Source organism: Trichomycterus rosablanca, chromosome 1 (assembly GCF_030014385.1).
Source record: "Trichomycterus rosablanca isolate fTriRos1 chromosome 1, fTriRos1.hap1, whole genome shotgun sequence".
Lineage (NCBI taxonomy): Eukaryota > Metazoa > Chordata > Actinopteri > Siluriformes > Trichomycteridae > Trichomycterus > Trichomycterus rosablanca.
The window spans coordinates 31,751,712-31,774,261 of NC_085988.1; the positions used below are offsets into that span (position 1 = coordinate 31,751,712).

Consider the following 22,550-nt stretch of genomic DNA (forward strand, 5'->3'; position numbering starts at 1 on the left):
CTCCAGCACCCCCAACACTACCCTGATTGGATAAGAGTAAATCTACAAACAAACCACAATATGTCAATAATTAATAATGTGGTCCAGACCCTTGTGGAAAAAAAAAACTTCCACCCAACATGAGTGAGTAAAACGTCAAGTCCAGAAGGCTTAACATTTAACTAATGTCTTGGTTGACCTGTATGTACACATATTAACTTTATATAAGAGAAACTAACTGTCTTTTGTGGTGTAATAAACAAATTAACAACATACAAACTACTAACTGATCATTTTTTAATTAGAAATGTGTGGTCTCAGTCTGATTAGCTGTGCTTGTGTCAGGCTATGATTGCAGCTTGTGTTTAATCAGAATGAAAAGCTGCTAATGGATAGAATTAGCAAGCAGAGAGTATGCCGATACTACATACGGTTTTGTTCTGCAAGTGTAAAGAACCAAGAAAGCTTTGTTTATTACATCTCTGATCTTTTTATCTGGTGCTAATGGGGCATGATGATTTATAGTAGGTGCTGTGATGTAAAACTGTGCTATGATTTGAGGTAGAGGACATCTTTATCCACACAATCTCTGCTCCATTGCGTCTGCTGTGCTCAATTTCATATCTCTTTTCCCTTGTTTTTCAGATGGACCCTGAGGCCAGACCAAGGTAAGACAGGAATCATTCATCTATGTCTGTCCTCTGTTCCCTCGCTTTCTGTATCTGTCTCTCACAAGCCTGGCTTATACTTAGTAAGAACACAGGAAGACACCTAAAATGGACTTAAAGTGACTACTGAAAGCACTGTAATTTTAGGGTTTCAGAACTGTAGGAGGTTCTTAGCTATAAATAGTGGTGGGTAGTAAGTAGGCAGTAATGATAGTAAAAGTATGTTTATTTTTGTATCCAGGAGCATCTTTGTAATCTAATACATTACCTTTGGTGCTTGCACCACCCCTAAGCTGGCTGCGGAGAACCACAGACTATCACACACACACCGTTGTGTTAGCCACCAATTCTCACAGGAAAAGAATAGAATAGAATGCCTTTATTTGTCATATATACAGACACCAATCAGGCATAACATTAAAACCACCTCCTTGTTTCTACACTCACTGTCCATTTTATCAGCTCCACTTACCATACAGAAGCACTTTAGGACTGTAGTCCATCCATCTATTTCTCTACATACTTTTTTAGCCTGCTTTCACCCTGTTCTTCAATGGTCAGGACCACCACAGAGCAGGTATTATTTGGGTGGTGGATCATTTTCAGCACTGCAGTGACACTGACATGGTGGTGGTGTGTTAGTGTGTGTTGTGCTGGTATGAGTGGATCAGACACAGCAGCGCTGATGGAGTTTTTAAACACCAGTCACTGCTGGACTATGAATAGTCCAACAACCAAAAATATCCAGCCAACAGCTCCCTGTGGGCTGCATCCTGTGACCACTGATGAAGGTCTAGAAGATGACCAACTCAAACAGCAGCAATAGATGAGTGAGCGTCTCTGACTTTACATCTACATGGTGGACCAACTAGGTAGGAGTGTCTAATAGAGTGGACAGAGTGTGGACACTGTATTTAAAAACTCCAGCAGCGCTGCTGTGTCTGATCCACTCATACCAGCACAACACACACTAACACACCACCACCATGTCAGTGTCACTGCAGTGCTGAGAATGATCCACCACCTAAATAATACCTGCTCTGTAGTGGTCCTGTGGGATTCCTGACCACTGAAGAACAGGTGAAAGCAGGCTAAAAAGATATGTAGAGAAACAGATAGACTACAGTCAGTAATAGTCAGTAGAACTACAAAGTGCTTCTATATGGTAAGTGGAGCTGATAAAATGAACAGTGAGTGTAGAAACAAGGAGGTGGTTTTAATGTTATGGCTGATCGGTGTACATATACATGTGTGTACAGTACAATGAAATTATTTTTCTGCATATCCCAACTCGTTTTAGAAGCTGGGGTTAGAGCGTAGTGTCAGCCATTGTACGGCACCTCTGGAGCAGAGAGGGTTAAGGGCCTTGCTTTTGACTGATAGCCCAGGGCTCTACCCACTAGGCTACCACTGTCCCAGAGAGCCACACTATGCTCTCTACTAGGGCTGGGCGATATATCGATATTTATAAAATATCGATATATTTTCATACGCGATATAAGATAAGACAATATCGCATATATCGATATAGATGTTGCGTTCCAGTTAGATCAGACAGTTCGACTTTCTCTTCTCCCAGTTTGTCTCTGCACATGTTCACCTGCCCCGCCCCTCTCCCTCACTGAACACAACTCGCCCCTCCCCACCGCTTCACCAGTAATTCCTGCAGGCAGCGATAGCATGGAGACGGATAAAGACGTGACAGAAGCTATCGAAGAGGAGCTGCTTACTAAAATGAAAAATAATGACTCTTTTTGGAATTATTTGGAGATGGTTCGAATTCAAAGTGTCAGATGAGCAGCAGAATAATGTATTCTGTAGAGAATGTCGAAAACAAGTCCAGACAAAAGGTTCCAGCTCCGTGTACCTTTGGTCATTCGTTTTTCACTTCAGATCCCAAAGTTAAAAAACAAGAAAACGAGTCGTTATTCGTTTCAAAAACCAACACAAGCGCATGCACGCGCTGACATGCACGTATTTACTTCACATTAAGTGTTGAGAAAGTAATAATAACGTAACGGTGCGTCTCCTGTTGTTCTGACTCTTGTGTTTGTATATGTGATGTGCATATACTTGCTCTATCTGTAAATACAAACATTATGGGGATTTCTGTACTGGATGTTGTACGTGGTCGTGTTAGTTTATACTGGACGATTGCCCGACGTCCGACACGTCATTTATTTATTTATCTTCTATTATAGTATTTCTTGTTGTCGGGCCAATAAACATGAAGCATGAAGCAGAACGCTGATTAAAATGCATTAAATGTTGTAATAGTTACACAGTAACATGAACGATTAATTCTGCCTGTATTACAGAACTGAGTTCTATACGTTAAAAAAAATTTATGTAAATGTTATGGCGACATATACATAAAATAATGTATAAAGTCCAAACATGTGGGGGTGGGGTGGGGGGGTTAATCTTCCCTACACACTCGCTCCCTGCACCCTATAGTACACTTAACATTCTTAAAGGGCCAGACAATATATTTGTAATTCACATTACACAACAGGAGATGCCTTAGAAAACAACTTTTTTTTTTCTTAGAATAGTTCTTTTTTTTTAGTTCTTGTGTGAAGCTTCCCCAGCATGAATATTAATAAAAGTGCCTGTAAAAGTCTCAGAAGTGTCTTTTTGTTATTACCTTATGGGATAAAAAAATATCGAGATATATATCGTATATCGCCATTCAGAAAAAAATATCGAGATATTATTTTTGATCCATATCGCCCAGCCCTACTCTCTACCACTCAGACTACTCGACCCAACAGCAGAGGTTGCATTTCTGCAGCGGCAAGGAAACCCTGTTGATCCCTTCCTCAGACACAGCCCGGTGTGCAACTGTCAACCTTCCTCCCACTGGCACTGCTAGTTTGTCTATATAATGTATATATATGTGCCTGTCAATAGCACCACTGGCGTTAACACCTATGAGCTCTGGTTCTCCACAGTGGGAGAACATATTAGGCCCTATCAAACCAGCTGTAGTTTTTAATATGAGATTTAATAAGTACAAGCTGCACAAAAATAATCTGCGCTGTGCTGACAACAGAAAAAGTGGCTTTAATTAGAAGTGCCTTCAGGTAAATGTTGTGCAATACTGGGTCGATTACTACCATGTCCTGCTCTCGGAGTACCACTGAAACAAGGTCCATACATTTATCAATGATCATATTGTTTTGTATTTACCTTTTAGCAATACATTCTGTACTGTTGTAAACGCCACGCTGGCATTTCACAAGTATTGCCATCCTAGATTCCTCAGAGCCCAGAGAAGTCGACGCCACTTCTGGACATGGTTAACATAAGGCTGGGGTTGTAGATAAAGAAAAAACATCTATGCTAGTGGTAATGTAAATTTTATTGATTTTGGACAGTGTTGCCAATGTTCTAGTCTCTATTTCGTGGTAGACCTGTTTGTTTTTAGTGATTCTCGGATTACATCTGACCATCCGGAAAATTTTCCCTCAGCAGTGTGTCAGTTCGGCTTTTTATCCTGACCAGCAGACCAAATTAACCCTTTTTATGTTGACACTGAAAGATTATTAGATATATACTGAGCTACCAAAATAAACCAAATTAATAATATATAAAGTTGCTGTATAAATATTTGTTGAAGTATATATACAGATACAAATGCACACACAATCACCTCTGAACAGCAGAGGAGAAACAAAAGGGAAAAGAGCCATCTTGAGACTGATCATACGGATCTAATCTTTTAATTAGAGCTGTGTTAGAGAAACTCGGTCATGAGTTCATATACAGCTGTGTGTAGTTATGTGAAATACAATGAGCTGATGATGCGAATGGAATTTATATGAACTGCATGTGCATGCTTCTCTGCAAAACAGGTTTTCTCATTATATTTTCCTTCATTGATTTGATCCATCTGGTTCGATCCGAAGGTGCAAAACTGCACACCCTGCTTCACACGCCGCATAATAAGCAGCATTGATCTTATTTCAGATGCTCTTCCGTCTGCTGCACAGGGATGATCACTCCAGCACCGTGACTGTGTTATGTCCTCGCTCCACTAGACAGGGGGGGTGAGATGGCATGTCTGGTGTGGTGTTACAAATCAATAAAGTAGAGAAAGATGAGATTGCGGGTTGTGAGTACATCTCAGTATGGCCATCTGTAGCTCAGGGACCGGAGCAGTCTAGCTTTGGCTTGAATTTCACAAGAAGAGGAAGATAAGTGGTGCTTAAAAGCAAACTGAATTCAGAAGAGTAAGACAGATAAGAGAGGGGAAGACAAAAGATTTTCACCAAGAGGAATATTGAACTCACCGCAGTAGTATTGAGTTTGATTTTTCTTGGAAACTGTGGCCTACTTACCAACATTCGTCTTTTCTCAGGGTTCTTCTGTTAGTGTGTGTGTGTGTGTTAAGACACTGACAGGGCTGGCTACATGCACACCTTAACGTTAGGCTTCCTTTTGTGTTGAGCCAAAGCAAATCGGAGGCAAATGTGTCATTAACATTGAAGAGATTTGGCAGCATCGTCATAAATCTTATGGCTTACTCATCAGTCTTGTGTTAGTACGAGGGTTCTTCAAAATGTTTCCACACTTTTTATTACTATTTATTAAGAATTTAAAAAACAGGCCACTCAGGTGACACAGCAATAAAAACACATGCTGGAACCAGAGCTGGGATCTCGAATACATCGTATTGAATCTCAGCCCTGCCTGCTGACTAAGGCTGACCGGCCACTTGAACAGTGATTGGCCTGTTGTTCAGATGGGCGGGACTAAGCCGGATGGGGTCTCTCTCTCATGGCTGGTGCAATTACGACCTCTGCTGGCTGATTGATGGCGCCTGCACAGAGATGAGAAAAGAGTGCTCTCAGGGTGTGTCTCTCCATACACAACGCTGAGCTGCACTGCGCTCGTCAAAGTGTAGGTGAGAAGATGCACACAGCATGCTGCCCACGTGTCAGAGGGGGCGTGGGTTAGCTTAGTTCTCCTCAATCAGTGTGGGGATCGGCATTGGTGGAAAGGAAGCATGACGCAATTGGACAATTGGACGCTCTAAAATGCGAGAAAAAGGGGAGAAAATGCATAAAGAAAAAAAAAAGAATTTTAAAAACAAATGACATCACCTTCTGATGCATTTTTCCCAGTGTCGTACCAACTTTTAATGCCATCAGCAAAAAATGTTTTTGGTTGAGCGAGCCACTGATGCACCACTGCTTTCACATCATCATCGCATGAAAATCTTCCCCTTAAAGCTTCCTTAAACAGTCCAAAAAGGTGGAAATCAAATGGCACTATATCCGGACTATAAGCTCTCTCAGTCTCTCAGACACGACCAATTACTACTCCTCCCACCCTCACCGTTTCCAACCAAAATATAAAAGTGCGGAAACTTTTTGAAGATCCCTCGTATTACATTTACTGAAATCTTACTTTTCTGCAATCAGTATTGTCATTTGATAATGTTAACTGAAAGTCTCCAATGGCCATCTTAACCATTTTAACCAATAGGTGAATCAGGGTCTGAATTTAAGTGCAGTATTGTATCCTGGATAAGGTGCGACTATATAAACAAAAGTTATAAAGAACATCAGCTTACAGCCATCAGTTACAGCTGCTGTCTCCAACACCACATTCAGTCTTACTGAACAGCTTGTAAAACACTCACCACACTATTCTTTGTGGCATTCCGTTTCATTAGTGTAATATATGGAATATGCACTGTCAAATTAGTGATGTCAAATTCTACCACTAATCAAATTTGTACTTCCCATTAAAAGAAGATGAAGCAGCGTATTAGGCAAATTACGAAGCACAGTGACAAGGTAGGGCTTAAAATATGTGAAAGTATTGCCATATCTAGTAAATAATTTGTGTTTTATCACTATCAGGCATAGCAGCATTGTTGGGATTTTTTTAATACTCTTTTTATTAGTAACACTCGTTTTAGGTGTACAGTATGGGGCTAGAGCTTGTTTATGCGCAATGTCTGTTATTGTTCATTACGTTTTAATCACAGAGCACTGTTGGCTTTATTTTTTTGGTTGGAGCATTATTATCCTCCCAGCAATGACACGATATACACTGATCAGCCATAACATTAAAACCACCTCCTTGTTTCTACACACACTGTCCATTTTATCAGCTCCACTTACCATATAGAAGCACTTTGTAGTTCTACAATTACTGACTGTAGTCCATCTGTTTCTCTACATACTTTTTTAACCTGCTTTCACCCTGTTCTTCAATGGTCAGGACCTCCCCAGGACCACTACAGAGTATGTATTATTTGGGTGGTGGATCATTCTCAGCACTGCAGTGACACTGACATGTTAGTGTGTGTTGTGCTGGTATGAGTGGATCAGACACAGCAACACTGCCAGAGTTTTTAAATACCGTGTCCACTCAATGTCCACTCTGTTAGACACTCCTACCTAGTTGGTCCACCTTGTAGAATGTAAAGTCAGAGACGATCGCTCATCTATTGCTGCTGTTTGAGTTGGTCATCTTCTAGACCTTCATCAGTGGTCACAGGACACTGCCCACAGGGCGCTGTTGGCTGGATATTTTTGGTTGGTGGACTATTTTCAGTCCAGCAGGGACAGTGAGGTGTTTAAAAACTCCATCAGCACTGCTGTAAAATGAGCTTTTCCCTGTGTAATATGCAATTTACTGTCAAATTAAAAAATTAAGCTTTGTGTTTAGTGAGGTTTGTGTTTAACATTTTTAATTCGCAAAGCTTATATAGGCGCAATATGCAATATAAGGTTGTCATAATTAAGTTAGTGTACCACTTTTCTGTGGTGTAGTGTGCTGACAATGTTTGATGTACATATGTTTTTACAGAGAGTGCATTTTGTCCCTTTGGGAATTTCATAATCAATAGAAACGTGTGCTTCTCTACTCATGCGATTATCTCTCTGTAGTCTGTGCTGCGCCTCAAAAGAACAAGCTCCAGATAGTTCGTCTATGTACAGTTTATTTCTTACTTTATAAACTCAGCAAACTCTAAAGACACCTGGTTACACTAGCAGTCTAAAGCAGCTAAAAACACTGCTTAAGTAACTGAGTTTGGAAACTCCCAACCGATTATGTAGACGCAGAGGATGGTGTGTCAAAATAAGGTCTTAATAGACCTTACTTTTTGCACAGTGGCACAGACAGGCACTTTGAATAATCCAGAATAAACACAGTGAAAGAATATGTTTTTTTTTCCTAACAGGACTTGCCTTCAGCTCTTGACGGTAGTTCTGTGTTTGTGTACGGTGTAGCACTGTGTTTTTCTGTGTTGTAGATTTGTTGCTATATTGGTCTACTCCACATCATCATTTAACCAAGCAGGTGCAAGAAATTCAGCTGTATTCAGCAGCCCAACTCTGAATTTGCCCTGGGGGTATTTCCATTCTGTTAGCAATTTATCAGCGACTAGCCGCCTGGTCTCCAGAGCTTTTCGCCTCCTCTGTGGTTTTAGACAGCACATTACCAAGTCTAGGGTGTTTATTTCCCAAAATAGCCAGTATTTAAAAAGACAACTAACATTAGCAAATGACATCTGTACGTTTCTTCCATATCCGTAGCCAAGGTCAAAAGTTTGTCCCTCGACGCCGGAGCACTTAAACTATCAGTGAGCGGAAATTACGCGGATGACTAAGTCTGTGTTTAAAATTCATCTTGCATGCATGCGTATGGAAATTCAGGGCATGCTCTACAAATGGAAGCAGAAGAAGCATTTTAATCATGCAGCGTAATCACGCTAATGTGATAACAAGCTACAGGAATCTGGCGCTTCTAATTACCAGCATGTTGGTTCTAAATCACTCTCTGCATGCATGAGGGTGCCGCTGCCACTTTTTTGAGCTGATATCTATAGCAAAGGTGACGCACTTATGAGCTGCAGGAGATAAAGAGCCTACAGCTCAGACATTATCAGCAGAGGAATCTTTATTCATATGAAATACGAAGAGGAGGACGTGGAGTGCACAGCTTGTGGGGGTTGTACTATAGGAAATTCTACCCTTTAATAAAAATAGCCAATTGTTACACTGGCAAATGTGAAATATAGATAAGGCCAGGACTATCATTTTCTGTGCAGACACAAGAGCAGATTTAGGGCTCTGCTGTCTTTGGCTATGTTCACAATGTGCTCAGTTACGTGCTCAATTCTATTTTTGGCTCAAATTCGATTTAGTCTTTAGGCTGTTTGTAGTAGCACTTTAATGAGATCTATAGCACAGATTTTGTGCACACGTTTTGCTCCTGAATCCACCCGTGTGAGCACAACAGCCTGAGATTTATGTCCTCCTGGACTGTCTATAACCAGCCGGCCTATCGATACAATTTGGAGAACTAGATTTTTTTTCACCACAAAGGTGTTAAAGTTGTTGGATGATCAGGATTTTCCACTACCACACCAGCACTGAGATTATGAATACCCCGGTTCGAATATCTGCTGGGCGCCATCTAGCGGCAAAATTGGCCACCAAGTCTGCTGTGTGGGAAAAGGCCGGACTAAGTGGGTGGGGTCACTGAGTTGCCTGTGCAGAACTGAATGAGCCTCATGTGTGAATCTACCCAAGCACTAGTGAACAAAAAGGGGTTGAAGGACTGGGCACGCATCAGAAGGGGCATGAAGCAGGCAAATATACCCTCCTCAAACGCAAATGTGATCCCCAGCAGCGGAAGACTAAAAATAGGGAGAAAAAGGGAGAAAATGCATAAATAAATAGAAAAATTGGAAGTTGGATAACATCTTTACCAATGTCTATATCTAGGCTGCACAGATGGTGGATGTAGTTGCAGTAGATGCAGTAGTCAAATACACTAGCACACCACTGACCCCCAGGTTTGAATCTCGGCAGTGCCACCAGCCTAGCTGGGTGTGCAACGTCCGCAATTGACCATGTCTGAGGAAGGAGAGGCAAGATGGGGTTTATCCTCCTTGCCATTACAACTGCAACAGGAGCAGCAGAAGAATGCAGTGGCAATGGCGCTCAGGTGGCACAGCAGTAAAACACACTAGCACACCAGAGCTGACATCTTGAACTCGTCGGTTCGAATCTCAGCTCTGTTACCAGCAGGCTGGGCGCCTACATGAACAACGATTGGCTCATTGTTCAAGGGTGGGTGCCGGAGGGGATTCCTCATAACTGATGCAATTACGACCTCTGCTGGCTGGCAGATGGCATCTTCACAGAGATGAGGGATAATGTGTGATCAGGGTGTGACTCTTCGTACACAAAGCTGATCCACATATGAAGTCGCCTCGTGTAGGTGAAAAGATACAGTCGGTACTGCACACGTGTCGTGTCATGGCTCTCTTTAGTCAGAGTGGAGGTCAACATCAGTAGTAAGGTAGTGTAATGCAATCGTGTATTTGGGTACAACTAGATTGAGAGGAAAATTGGGGGAAATAAAAATAAATAAATAATAAAACAGTGGCTCACTGTTAAAGTAAAGAAAGCATACTATGTAGCTCTTTGGTAGAAATGGCAGGTACGTTGTGTGTGTGGTGGTGGTGCGGGGTGCTCCCGGTAGTGTATAATGAACACAGCAGGCCTGGGGTTCCAAGCTACCATATTTCCTTTAGTTAAACATTAAAACAACCCACAGTGAAATCTTATCTTCCATTAGAGACAGCAGAGCAGGGTGTGTGTCTGCACATGCTAGCAAAATCAATATTTAGGATGAATAATTTACATTCAGCTACTCTGAATGTGTATTTCGTTATTTCGCTACTCAAGAACACCCCACCGAGCACCAGCTTCACACTTCACAATAATGTTTAGTAATATGCTTGCTCGGATGCGCGCCTGTGAGCGGCCAATAAACAGGCAGTAATGAGTAAAAGCGGCCGTTTTGTACAGCAGTCTACATACAGCACTATAAAAAAAGAAGCTACACATAGGGACGCTATAGCTGTTATTGATCTACTACTGTCTTATCTGCACTGTTTTTGCTTTTTACATTACTCTAGATTTTAATAATAGGATAAAATTAAATTAAATAGTTCCCTGTTATGGGTGGCACGGTGGCTCGGTGGGTAGCACTGTCGCCTCACAGCAAGAAGGTCCTGGGTTTGATTCCTGGGTCCTTTCTGTGCTGAGTTTACATGTTCTCTCCGTGTCTGCGTGGGTTTCCCCCGGGCGCTCAGGTTTCCTCCCACAGTCCAAAAACATGCAGTCAGGTTAATTGGAGACACCAAATTGAACTACAGGTGAATGGGTATGTGTATGTGTGTCTGCCCTGCGATGAACTGGTGCCCTGTCCGAGGTGTTACAGTGTGACTTGCTCCCATTGAAAAGCTGGGAGAGGCTCCAGCACCCCCAACCACGCGACCTTAACTGGATAAGCAGTTAAGAAAGTGAGTGAGTTTCCTGTTATCCTAGTTTAAAAAAATACAGGGGCGGCACGGTGGGTAGCACTGTCGCCTCACAGCAAGAAGGTCCTGGGTTCGATTCCCAGGCGGGGCGGCCCGGGTCCATTCTGTGCTGAGTTTGCATGTTCTCCCCGTGTCTGTGTGGGTTTCCTCCGGAGCTCCGGTTTCCTCCCACAGTCCAAAAACATGCAGTCAGGTTAATAGGAGACACTGAATTGTCCATGACTGTGTTTGACATTAAAGAACTTGAAGCCCCCACGACCCTAATTGGATAAGCGGTTAAGAAAGTGAGTGAGTTCCCTGTTATCCTATAAAAAAATACAGGGGCGGCACGGTGGGTAGCACTGTCGCCTCACAGCAAGAAGGTCCTGGGTTCGATTCCCAGGTGGAGTGGTCCGGATCCTTTCTGTGTGGAGTTTGCATGTTCTCCCCGTGTCGGCGTGGGTTTCCTCCAGGAACTCCGGTTTCCTCCCACAGTCCAAAAACATGCAGTCAGGTTAATAGGAGACACTGAATTGTCCATGACTCTGTTTGACATAAAAGAACTTGAACTTGAACTAATGAATCTTGTGTAACCAGTTATTACCTGTCCTGTCATGAATGTAACCAAAGTGTGTAAAACTCTAATAAATAAATAAATAAATAAATAAATAATACAGACACTCAATACATGATTTTTTTAGTAACTTTATTAAAACATCTAAACACCAAGTCCAGTGCACTACTGCACAGAGGAAAAAGTGAAAAGCAGTTGAGCTACACTACTGTTCAACACAATGTTTTACACACTTGTACTTCAGCTTTTATTAGCCACCTTGGAGTTTTTTAGTTCTTGTTTTAAGAGTTGTCACACACTTTTCCTTGCAGAATGCTTCTAGTTCTAATACATGCTTGAGCCATCTTGCATTTTAAGATCTACACACAGTAGGCTTTTAGGGGAAGCTTAAGACCCTTTACAAGACTTAAGATTGTTTCTTGGAACAGTTTATGATCTGTTTTGAAGTATGTTATAAATGATATTTTAAAGGCTAGCCTTTTCTCAGGTGCATTTTCTTGAGTGTGTGCTAATAGAGCTTGCTGACCTTTAGAAAAATTTATTTTCTGTCTACTATTGTAATGTTTATGTGCCACTGGCTGCCACAAATTCCCAAAGCATTATACACCGATCAGGCATAACATTATGACCACCTCCTTGTTTCTACACTCAATGTCCATTTTATCAGCTTCACTTACCATATAGAAACACTTTGGGTGGTGGATCATTCTTAGCACTGCAGTGACACTGACATGGTGGTGGTGTGTTAGTGTGTGTTGTGTTGGTATGAGTGGATCAGACACAGCAGCGCTGATGGAGTTTTTAATCAGCTTACTGTCACTGCTGGACTGAGAATAGTCCACCAACCAAAAATATATCCAGCCAACAGCGCCCCATAGGCAGCGTCCTGTGACCACTGATGAAGGTCTAGAAGATGACCAACTCAAGCAGCAGCAATAGATGAGTGATCGTCTCTGACTTTACATCTACAAGGTGGACCATCTAGGTAGGAGTGTGTAATAGAGTGGACAGTGAGTAGACACGGTATTTAAAAACTCCAGCAGCGCTGCTGTGTCTGATCCACTCATACCAGCACAACACACACTAACACACCACCACCATGTCAGTGTCACTGCAGTGCTGAGAATCATCCACCACCCAAATAATTCCTGCTCTGGGGTGGTCCTGTGATGGGTGCTGACCATTGAAGAACAGGGTGAAAGCAGGCTAAAAAGGTATGTAGAGAAACAGATGGACTACAGACAGTAATAGTAAGGTGTATATTCACCATTAAAAGTTGGCAAGCTGTTCTTTTCATTACATTTTCATTTTTTATCTTTAAATATTTGCTAATTGTGTCCAATTTTGATTTTTTTTTTTCAACAAAACACCTTGTGTTGCATAGTTTAGATGTTGACTTCATAGTAATGGTTCATGTAGAAAATATGCATCACCACTTCTGCATCAGATTAATCTTTTTTCAGATCTTTTGAAGATTTGCAAAATAATGTAATACTTTACTAAAACTTTTAATTAAAATGAAATAATCTTATTTCAAAATAAACACTGCTAATTTTAGTATAATAGTTAAGTATAGTTATTTTGTATATTCATTTGGTTTGGAACACTGTACCTAGTAGTCAGTGCACACCTGCTATCAATTAAAGGGATTCTGAATAACCCCAGATAATGTTCAGCTCTTCTAGTAGGATTTTCCTTAAATGTATAATTCATTTGACTTACTGAGTTGAATCCTTGCATCAGCAAAAGCCGTGGTCCACAACGAACTTACAAAACATTTAAGGGATCTCATTGTTGAAACATACAGGGGTTGGACAAAATAACTGAAACACCTGTCATTTTAGTGTGGCAGGTTTCATGGCTAAATTGGACCAGTCTGGTGGCCAATCTTCATTAATTGCACATTGCACCAGTAAGAGCAGAGTGTGAAGGTTCAATTAGCAGGGTAAGAGCACAGTTTTGCTCAAAATATTGCAATGCACACAACATTATGGGTGACATACCAGAGTTCAAAAGAGGATAAATTGTTGGTGCACGTCTTGCTGGCGCATCTGTGACCAAGACAGCAAGTCTTTGTGATGTATCAAGAGCCACGGTATACAGGGTAATGTCAGCATACCACCAAGAAGGACAAACCACATCCAACAGGATTAACTGTGGACGCAAGAGGAAGCTGTTTGAAAGGGATGTTCGGGTGCTAACCCGGATTGTATCCAAAAAACATAAAACCACGGCTGCCCAAATCACGGCAGAATTAAATGTGCACCTCAACTCTCCTGTTTCCACCAGAACTGTCCGTCGTGAGCTCCACAGGGTCAATATACACGGCCGGGCTGCTATAGCCAAACCTTTGGTCACTCGTGCCAATGCCAAACGTCGGTTTCAATGGTGCAAGGAGCGCAAATCTTGGGCTGTGGACAATGTGAAACATGTATTGTTCTCTGATGAGTCCACCTTTACTGTTTTCCCCACATCCGGGAGAGTTACGGTGTGGAGAAGCCCCAAAGAAGCGTACCACCCAGACTGTTGCATGCCCAGAGTGAAGCATGGGGGTGGATCAGTGATGGTTTGGGCTGCCATATCATGGCATTCCCTTGGCCCAATACTTGTGCTAGATGGGCGCATCACTGCCAAGGACTACCGAACCATTCTGGAGGACCATGTGCATCCAATGGCGGTGCCGTGTATCAGGATGACAATGCACCAATACACACAGCAAGACTGGTGAAAGATTGGTTTGATGAACATGAAAGTGAAGTTGAACATCTCCCATGGCCTGCACAGTCACCAGATCTAAATATTATTGAGCCACTTTGGGGTGTTTTGGAGAAGCGAGTCAGGAAACGTTTTCCTCCACCAGCATCACGTAGTGACCTGGCCACTATCCTGCAAGAAGAATGGCTTAAAATCCCTCTGACCACTGTGCAGGACTTGTATATGTCATTTCCAAGACGAATTGACGCTGTATTGGCCGCAAAAGGAGGCCCTACACCATACTAATAAATTATTGTGGTCTAAAACCAGGTGTTTCAGTTATTTTGTCCAACCCCTGTATTAGTCAGGAGAAGGATACAAAAAATTTCCAAGGCATTTAATTTACCATGGAACACCGTGAAGGCGGTCAAAAAGAAAATTGGTCCAGGAGCCTGCCAAAAGGTCTACAGCAACATTAAAGGAGCTGCAGGAATTTCTGGCAAGTACTGGTTGTGTAATACATGTGACAACAGTCTCCCGTACTTTTCATGTCTGGGCTGTGGGGTAGAGTAGCAATGAAAACATCCAGTCTTGGCTACATTTTGCGAAAACCTACATCAAGTCTGCCATAAGCGTGTGAAAAAATGTATTATGGTTTAATGAAATTTATTTCATACTTTTTGGCCATAATTCCAAAAACAATACTGTGCATCACCAAAAAAACACTATACCTTCAGTCAAGCATGGTGGTGGCAGCATTATGCTTAGGGATGTTTATCCTCAGTTGGAACAGGGACTTTAGTCAAGGTGGAGGAAATTACAAACTGTTTCAAATATCAGTCAGTTTAGGCACAAAACCTTCAGCTGACAATGAAAAAGAATTTCAAAGTTTTGGAATGGCCCAGCCAGAGCTCAGACTTGAATCTAATTGAAAATCTGTGGGTGACCTCAGGAGGGCTGTGCACAGGAGATGCTCTCGCAGTCTGACAAATTTTGAGCGCTTTTGCAAGGAAGAGTGAGCAAAGATTGCTAAGTTAAGATGTGCCATGCTGATTAGAGGCTTACCCAATAAGACAGACTGCAGGCATAACGTCAAAAGGTGCTTCAACTAAGTTTTAGTTTAAGGGTGTGAATATTTATGCACCCACATTATTGTAAGACTTTTATTTTTACTCCACCAAATTTCAGTTTTCAGAAAAATTTGGGACAGTATGGAAAATTCTAATAAAATAAAGATGCAGTGTTCTTTACATTTACTTTAACTTTTATTTGATTGCAGACAGGATGAACCTGATATATTTCATGTTCTATTGGCTCAACTTCATTTCATTTATTAATAAACATCCATTCCTGCATTTTAGGCCTGCAACACATTCCAGAAAAAGTTGGGACGGGGGCAATTTAGGGCTAGTAATAAGGTGATAAAACAGGTGATTGTAATCATGGTTTGGTACAAAAGCAGCATCCAGGAAAGGCTGAGTCGTTAATGAGCAAAGATGTTCAGAGGATCTCCAGTTTGTCAACAAATGTGTGAGAAAATGATTGAAATGTTTAAAAACAATGTACCTCAAAGAAAGATTGGAAGGGATTTGCATATTTCTCCCTCTACAGTGTATACTATCATTAAACCATTCAAGGAATCAGGAGGAATTTCAGTGCATAAAGGCCAAGGGCGCAAGCTTAAGCTGAATACCAGTGATCTTCGATCCCTCAGACGGTACTGTATCAAGAACCACCACTCAACAATAGCTGATATAACCACATGGGTGAGGAATTACTTTGGCAAATCTTTGTCAAGCACTACAATACAGAGTTACATGCACAAATGTAACTTAAAACTTTACTGTGCAAAAAAGAAGTCTTATGTTAAACATGTCCAGAAGCGTCGTCGACTTCTCTGGGCTCTGAGGCATCTAGGATGGACCATCACACAGTGGAAACGTGTATTGTGGTCAGATGAATCAGCATTCCAGGTCTTTTTTGAAAAAAAAATGGACGGCGTGTGCTCCAGACCAAATACAAAAAGGACCATCCAGACTGCTATCAGCAAGTCCAAAAGCCAGGGTCTGTCATGGTATGTGGCTGTGTCAGTGCCCTTGAAAGGTCATTTACACTTCTGTGATGGCAGCATTAATGCAGAAAAGTACATTGAGATCTTAGAGCAACATATGCTGCCTTCAAGACGTCATCTTTTCCAGGGACGTCCATGCATTTTTCAACAAGACAATGCAAAACCACATGCTGCTCACGAGGGTACGGGTACTGGACTGGCCTGCCTGCAGTCCTGACCAGTCCCCAATAGATAATTTAGAAAGGAAAACGCGACCGCGTACTGTTGCACATCTTAAGACGTGTTTGCAGGAAGAATGGGACAACAAAAAACCTGAAACACTAAATCACTTGGTATCCTCGGTACCAAAATGTCTTAAGTGTGGTGAAAAGGAACAGCAACATTACAAAGTGGTAAATGCTTTACTGTCCCAACTTTTTTTGGAATGTGTTGCAGGCCTGTAATGCAGGAATGGATGTTTATTAATAAATGAAATGAAGTTGAGCAGATAAAACATGAAATATCTCAGGTTCATCCTGTCTGCAATCAAATAAAAGTCAAAGTAAATGTAAGAAACTCTGTGTTTTTTTATTTGCTTTTTCCATGCCGTGCCAACTTTTTCTGATTTGGGGTTGTATTTGAATTGTAAAGATTGTTGTGTACAGGTAGAAATAAATCTGAAATGATTAATCTTGGTCTGATTTCTAACAGCTTAAAAAACCTGGCACTTAACAGGTGTGTTAACTTTTATATCCACTGTATTTAACCTTAATGGTAGCATTAAGCAGGATTTACTAATGTCTGCTGTAACATCACTCCTATTATTTCTGTACACACAGGGGCCGTACACACTCGTATTGATGTTCATTGTTATACAGTTAAACAGATTTTGCTGTAGCAAATATGGATTTAGACAGGCTTAGACATTGGTTTCAGATTTTTTTTGGTTTGTTTGTTATTTGTACATGTTAACCTTATAGTGTATTTTAACCTTTCTAAAATTCAATTTGAGATATGAAGAATGTAATCTCGCTTCATCGTTTCAGTCGATAGCAATCTCACAATCACTGAAGATCCCCATAGCAACCAAGTCCCTTCAGTGTATTCACTTCTGTTTGCTATAGTGAAATATGGCTCAAAGATAAAACCATGAAAACAAGCAGCAAATCGGCTTGAAATTATTATTTCTTTCAAATAGCTTGTCAGACCCAAACAGAAAACATGAATATATAAGAGGAGTATTCTTTAGCTTTGAAGTAGCATGACTGGAAGATCAAGTGAGGGATATAAAATGACCACTTTAAAAAACAGCTAAGACACTGACGTACCAAACAAAGTGACTTGCCATTGAAATTTTGGCATCCCCGCAGTATCCCCGTGGTTTATCTAGCAGTACAGACTAATCAGTTTTTAAAGACCTGACTCCAGACTTTATTTTTTAAATTTGATGTCTATTTAAATTGTAAAGTCAACTTTAGTCTGCAGTAAAGCTGGTTTGGTGAAGTCCATTGCTCTGGTTTTGTCAGATATTTAATAGGTTCCGGCTGAAGGAGTAAAATCTCGCAGACTGTAATTGAGCTTGAATGATCGGCGGATGTGAGTACAAGAAAGTGCCTTCTTCTCCCGTTGAGTGTTTTATAATATAGTCTAATGTCATGTTCTACATTAGACTATTAGATCTGCAGCTCTGTGGCTGGTGCTAGTTGTTAGTAGTTGTGACTTTGCTGTAAACTTTCAATAAGGCATCTGCTTCCCCGGTGGAGCCGTGGTGTCTTGGCCGTATGGTCTGGATGGCAGACGGCCACTTTTCAGCCTGTTGTGTGAGAATTGTAATGCAGGCAGAGTATAGATATACCAGCCTAAACTTGGCTTGTAAAATATAGCTTCAGTAAAAATTACATTTTATAGAATTAAAGTGGATTTGTGTGTGTATGTCCATTTTGTGCACTTTATTATTCAATAATTTTGTATTTTCATCTTAAAAAGCTGAAAAAAAAATCAAATAAATGTAATTTTAATTTTCAAAAGTTTAAATAGGAAAGGTGGCATCTATAACTGCCACCCTGAAAGCTTAGTACATCTAATTCTGCCAACGTTTGTCCATAGAGGCTAATTTTATGCACGTTTAATAAATGGGTGGTTAACAGTAACATGCTTGTTTTTTGCTCTCATTTGTTACTGTTGTGTGTTCCACATGACCTGTGATTACACTGCTCAAAAATGATGGAAACACTAAATCATCACAGTATAATATCAGTTCAATTAATCGATTGTGAATCAATTTCATCTTCTTTGGTGCAAATGATAGTGACACCCCCAAAAACACCCCCAAAAACTAAATGGTTTAGCAGCTACTGGGAGCATGAGGCGGTACCTGCAGCTTATTCAGGTTGCACAAGTAGACCAGGTCCTCCAGGATGGCACATTCATAAATGCAGCCGCCTAAAGGTTTGCTGTGTCTCCCTGCACAGTTTCAAGAGCATGGAGGGGATGCCGGAACACGGCCTCTTGCATGAGGAGAGTTCTCCATAGAAAGGCATTAACCCACCATCAGGACCCAGCCTCTGCTTCTTTGTGTGTGGAGGAACAGGAGGAGCACTGCCAAAGCCCTACAAAGTGACCTCCTGCAGGCTACTGGTGTGCATGTTTCTGACCAAACTATGAGGGACATCCTCCATGACAGCGGCTTGAGGGGCTCAACATCCTCTAGTGGGACCTGTACTCACAGCCCACCACTATGCAGCTCGATTGGCATTCAACAGAGAATACCAGAACTGACAGGTCTGCCACTGGCACTCTGTTCTCTTCACAGATGAGAGCAGGTTCACATTGAGCACTTGTGACAGATGTGAAAGAGGCTGGAGATGCCGTGGTGAACTTTTCGCTGTCTGCAACATCATCCAGCATGACCACATGATCCAGGTGGTGGGTCAGTGATTGTCTGGGGAGGCATATCATTGGAGGGTCGCACAAACCTCCATGTGATAGCCAACGGTACCCTGAATGCTGTTAGGTACCGAGATTAAATCCTTAGAGCCATTGTCAGAACATGCACTGGGCCCTGGGTTCCTCCTGGTGGCCAGAGTATGTAGGCAGTTTTTGGGTGACAAAGGCATTGATGCCATTGATTGGCACTAACCTTTCCCCAGACCTGAATCCATTGAGAACCTCTGGGTGTTTATGTATCAGTGCATCCAATGCTGCCAAGTAGCACCACATACTGTCCAGGAGCTCAATGATGCTTTGATCCAGGTCTCGTAGGAGATCTCCCAGGACACCATTCACCGTCTCATCAGGAGCATGCCCAAACATTGTTGGGAGTGCATACAGGCATGTGGGGGGTCATACACAATACTGTGATTTTGAATCTAGGTCTAAGTGGGTTAATGATTTTGGTTTCCATTAACCATTGATAATGAATGAAAAACTTAAATGTTCCCTTAATTCTTTAAGACGTGTATTTAACAGGCAGACAGAGCTTTGAGAAAAGAGTGTGATCTGTTGGTCTCCATACAAAGGTGAATGATAATTGTGCTAGGAAAGCAGATCAAAGGAATTTACCAGACATAACAATTTTTTCAACATTGCTTTTTGTGTCTGTGTGTTTATGTGCATTAACGGAACATAAATAGTCTGTATAAACATTGGTTTCTATTCCTTATTCAACTCTCTGGGTGGTTTGTTGAATTTTTGTGTATGTGTTCTATGTGTGTGGCTTATGAAAGTGTAGATGGATGTGGTAAAATATATAAGCACAAAGACAACAGTGCACGTTTAATATTGATGTTCAACCTCGGGAAACTTCCCGATGCGGCTAGCAAAGCAGAACATCTGCAAAAAGCCTTGAAACTGTTCCTGACCCCCCACTTCACATAGATCAGATTATGATGTGTGTTCTTTAAAACTTCTTCTTATGCCTTAAGAATATTATACAGCAGTAAAAATTATTTTAAGCAAAAACATTAGGACCACCCACCAAATATGCAGTCAGGACAGCTCTGCCCTGCCTAGACATGGACTCCATAAGACAACTAAAGGGGTCCTGTGGTCTCTCATACCAGGACATTACCAGCAGGTTATGCACTGCAGTGCATGTACAGTCTTACAGTAGTGTATCCTGGTGCCATCTCTTCCACTGGTAAAAGATTCACACATGTCCAGCTGTCCATATGTCCACATCAAGATTTCTCTGACCAGTCAACACTTCCATTTCTCTGATGGCTCATTGTAGGTGCCTTCAAAGGTGAACAGGTGTAAGCATACAATTTTGACTGGTCTGTGACTACACAGGGTTTAATACATTTACATTTTCAGCATTTAGCAGACACTTATCCAAAGCGACTCACAGTAGTGTGACAGTATACATTCTAAGCAATTGCGGGTTAAGGGCCTTGCTCAAGGGCCCAACAGTGGCAACCTAGCAGTGGTGATTACTAGTCCTGTACTTTAACCACTAGGCTACAACTGCCCCTTAATAAACTGGATGTTGTAACACATTCACTTAATCACCCGTATTAAAATACTCTGGTATTAATTAAAATTTGAACCACAGTAGCTCCTCTGTTGGTCAGTAACACATGCCGTAACCAAAGATTATGGAAGTGGTTTGTGGCTTGTCTCTCCTCAGACCTCTAATGATGGCTACTCACCACTGATATCTGTGAGCAACCATTGCTGTTTCAAAGATACTTCAAAACAGTTGACCCTTATCAGAGTCACTCACGCCTGCTCATATCTGCTTCATTCAACATTTAGTATATTCCTGACTATTTCATTTCATTTTTATGTTTTACCACCACTTTATCCTGGTCATGGTCATGGTGGGTCCTGTTTTCCTAGCAATCGCCTGGCACAATTCAGTCAGACATCCCACATAGGTTGCCAATCCATCGTAGGGCATCAACCAGCCTCCTTCTCAGACACAGCCAATCATGTCTGAATGAGGAGACCTGCACTCATAGCACAACAGGGGATTCGAACCCTGGATCCCAGCAGTAGTGGCAAGTGGACAGTTTCCCTGACCATGACGTTCACAGTTTTCACAATATAGGCATTGTCATGCACATTTTAACTTTTTTATGTTTTGGCTACTCGGTGTACGATTAACTAAATGGTAATTTATGTTAGCTAAAGTAAACTGTACTGTATGAATAACTACTTACTGTATATCTGCAAGTCAATATAATTATAGTAATTTACTATAGTTGTCAGCACTCAAAACCATCATGTTTGGATAAAAAGCTAAAAATATCCTTTATGTGTTCTTGTAGTGTTGATTAAAATACACTTACAAAGAAGTAAGTGTCCTTATTTTCCTTATTTTTTGCTTAAAAGCACATAGAAATAACAGAAATCACCCATAGACAGATTGCGCAAAAATGGTGCTTAGTAATAGTCTACAGACATGGTCGCCTCCACTGATGTCTACTCTGACCACATTTTTTCAGTAACAAGTAATCTAACGAGTTACTATTTCCAATCCAGTAATCAGATTAAAGTTACTTATCCAAGTTACTGTGCGTTACTATTTTTGTCATTTTCCTTAGTAAAAAGATATATATTTGCTTTCTTCTTGCGTCTCGGGGAGTGACGTCTGGCCTATGCGACAATTAAGTCACGTTTTCAGCATGAGGACAACTCACGTGTAATACCACGCAGCGACACGAACGTAAAAACAATGGAGTGGAATGGAGTTTCCAATAAAGTGCACTTCCAATAAAGTGAGTATTGGCAAAACTGGTTGTCATTTTTATGTTGAGGCGGCGGTGGGTGTTGTCGGCAGCTGCTGAATGTAACTAATAAAGTAACTTGTAATCTAACTTGGTTACTTTTAAAATCAAGTAATCAATAAAGTAACTAAGTTACTTTTTAAAGGAGTAATCAGTATCAGAAATCAGATTACTTTTTCAAGGTAACTATGCCATCACTGGTCGCCTCACAGCAAAAAGGTCCTGGGTTCAATTCCCAGGTGGGGCATCCTGGTCCTTTCTGTGTGGGTTTCTTCCGGGTGCTCCGGTTTCCCCCCACAGTCCAAAGACATGCAAGTGAGGTGAATTGAAGATACAAAATTGTCCATGACTTGTGAACTGATGAATCTTGTGTAATGAGTAACTACCGTTTCTGTCATGAATGTAACCAAAGTGTAAAACATGACATTAAAATCTTAATAAATAAACTTTATTTGTCCTTTTAGTGTTAATTGAACAGGCTTTTTTTTTCCTTATTTACAAGTAGAAATAACATTAA

General features: G+C 41.2%; 1 protein-coding gene across 1 annotated transcript in view; it reads left to right on the top strand.

Moving 5' to 3' along the window:
• trim44 (tripartite motif containing 44) overlaps positions 1-22,550 on the top strand; it is a 102,029-nt gene that overhangs the window by 36,638 nt on the left and 42,841 nt on the right. The window contains exon 5 of the mRNA XM_062991414.1: positions 625-647. Coding sequence (XP_062847484.1) covers positions 625-647 — 23 coding nt within the window. The remainder of the gene's footprint in view (positions 1-624; positions 648-22,550) is intronic.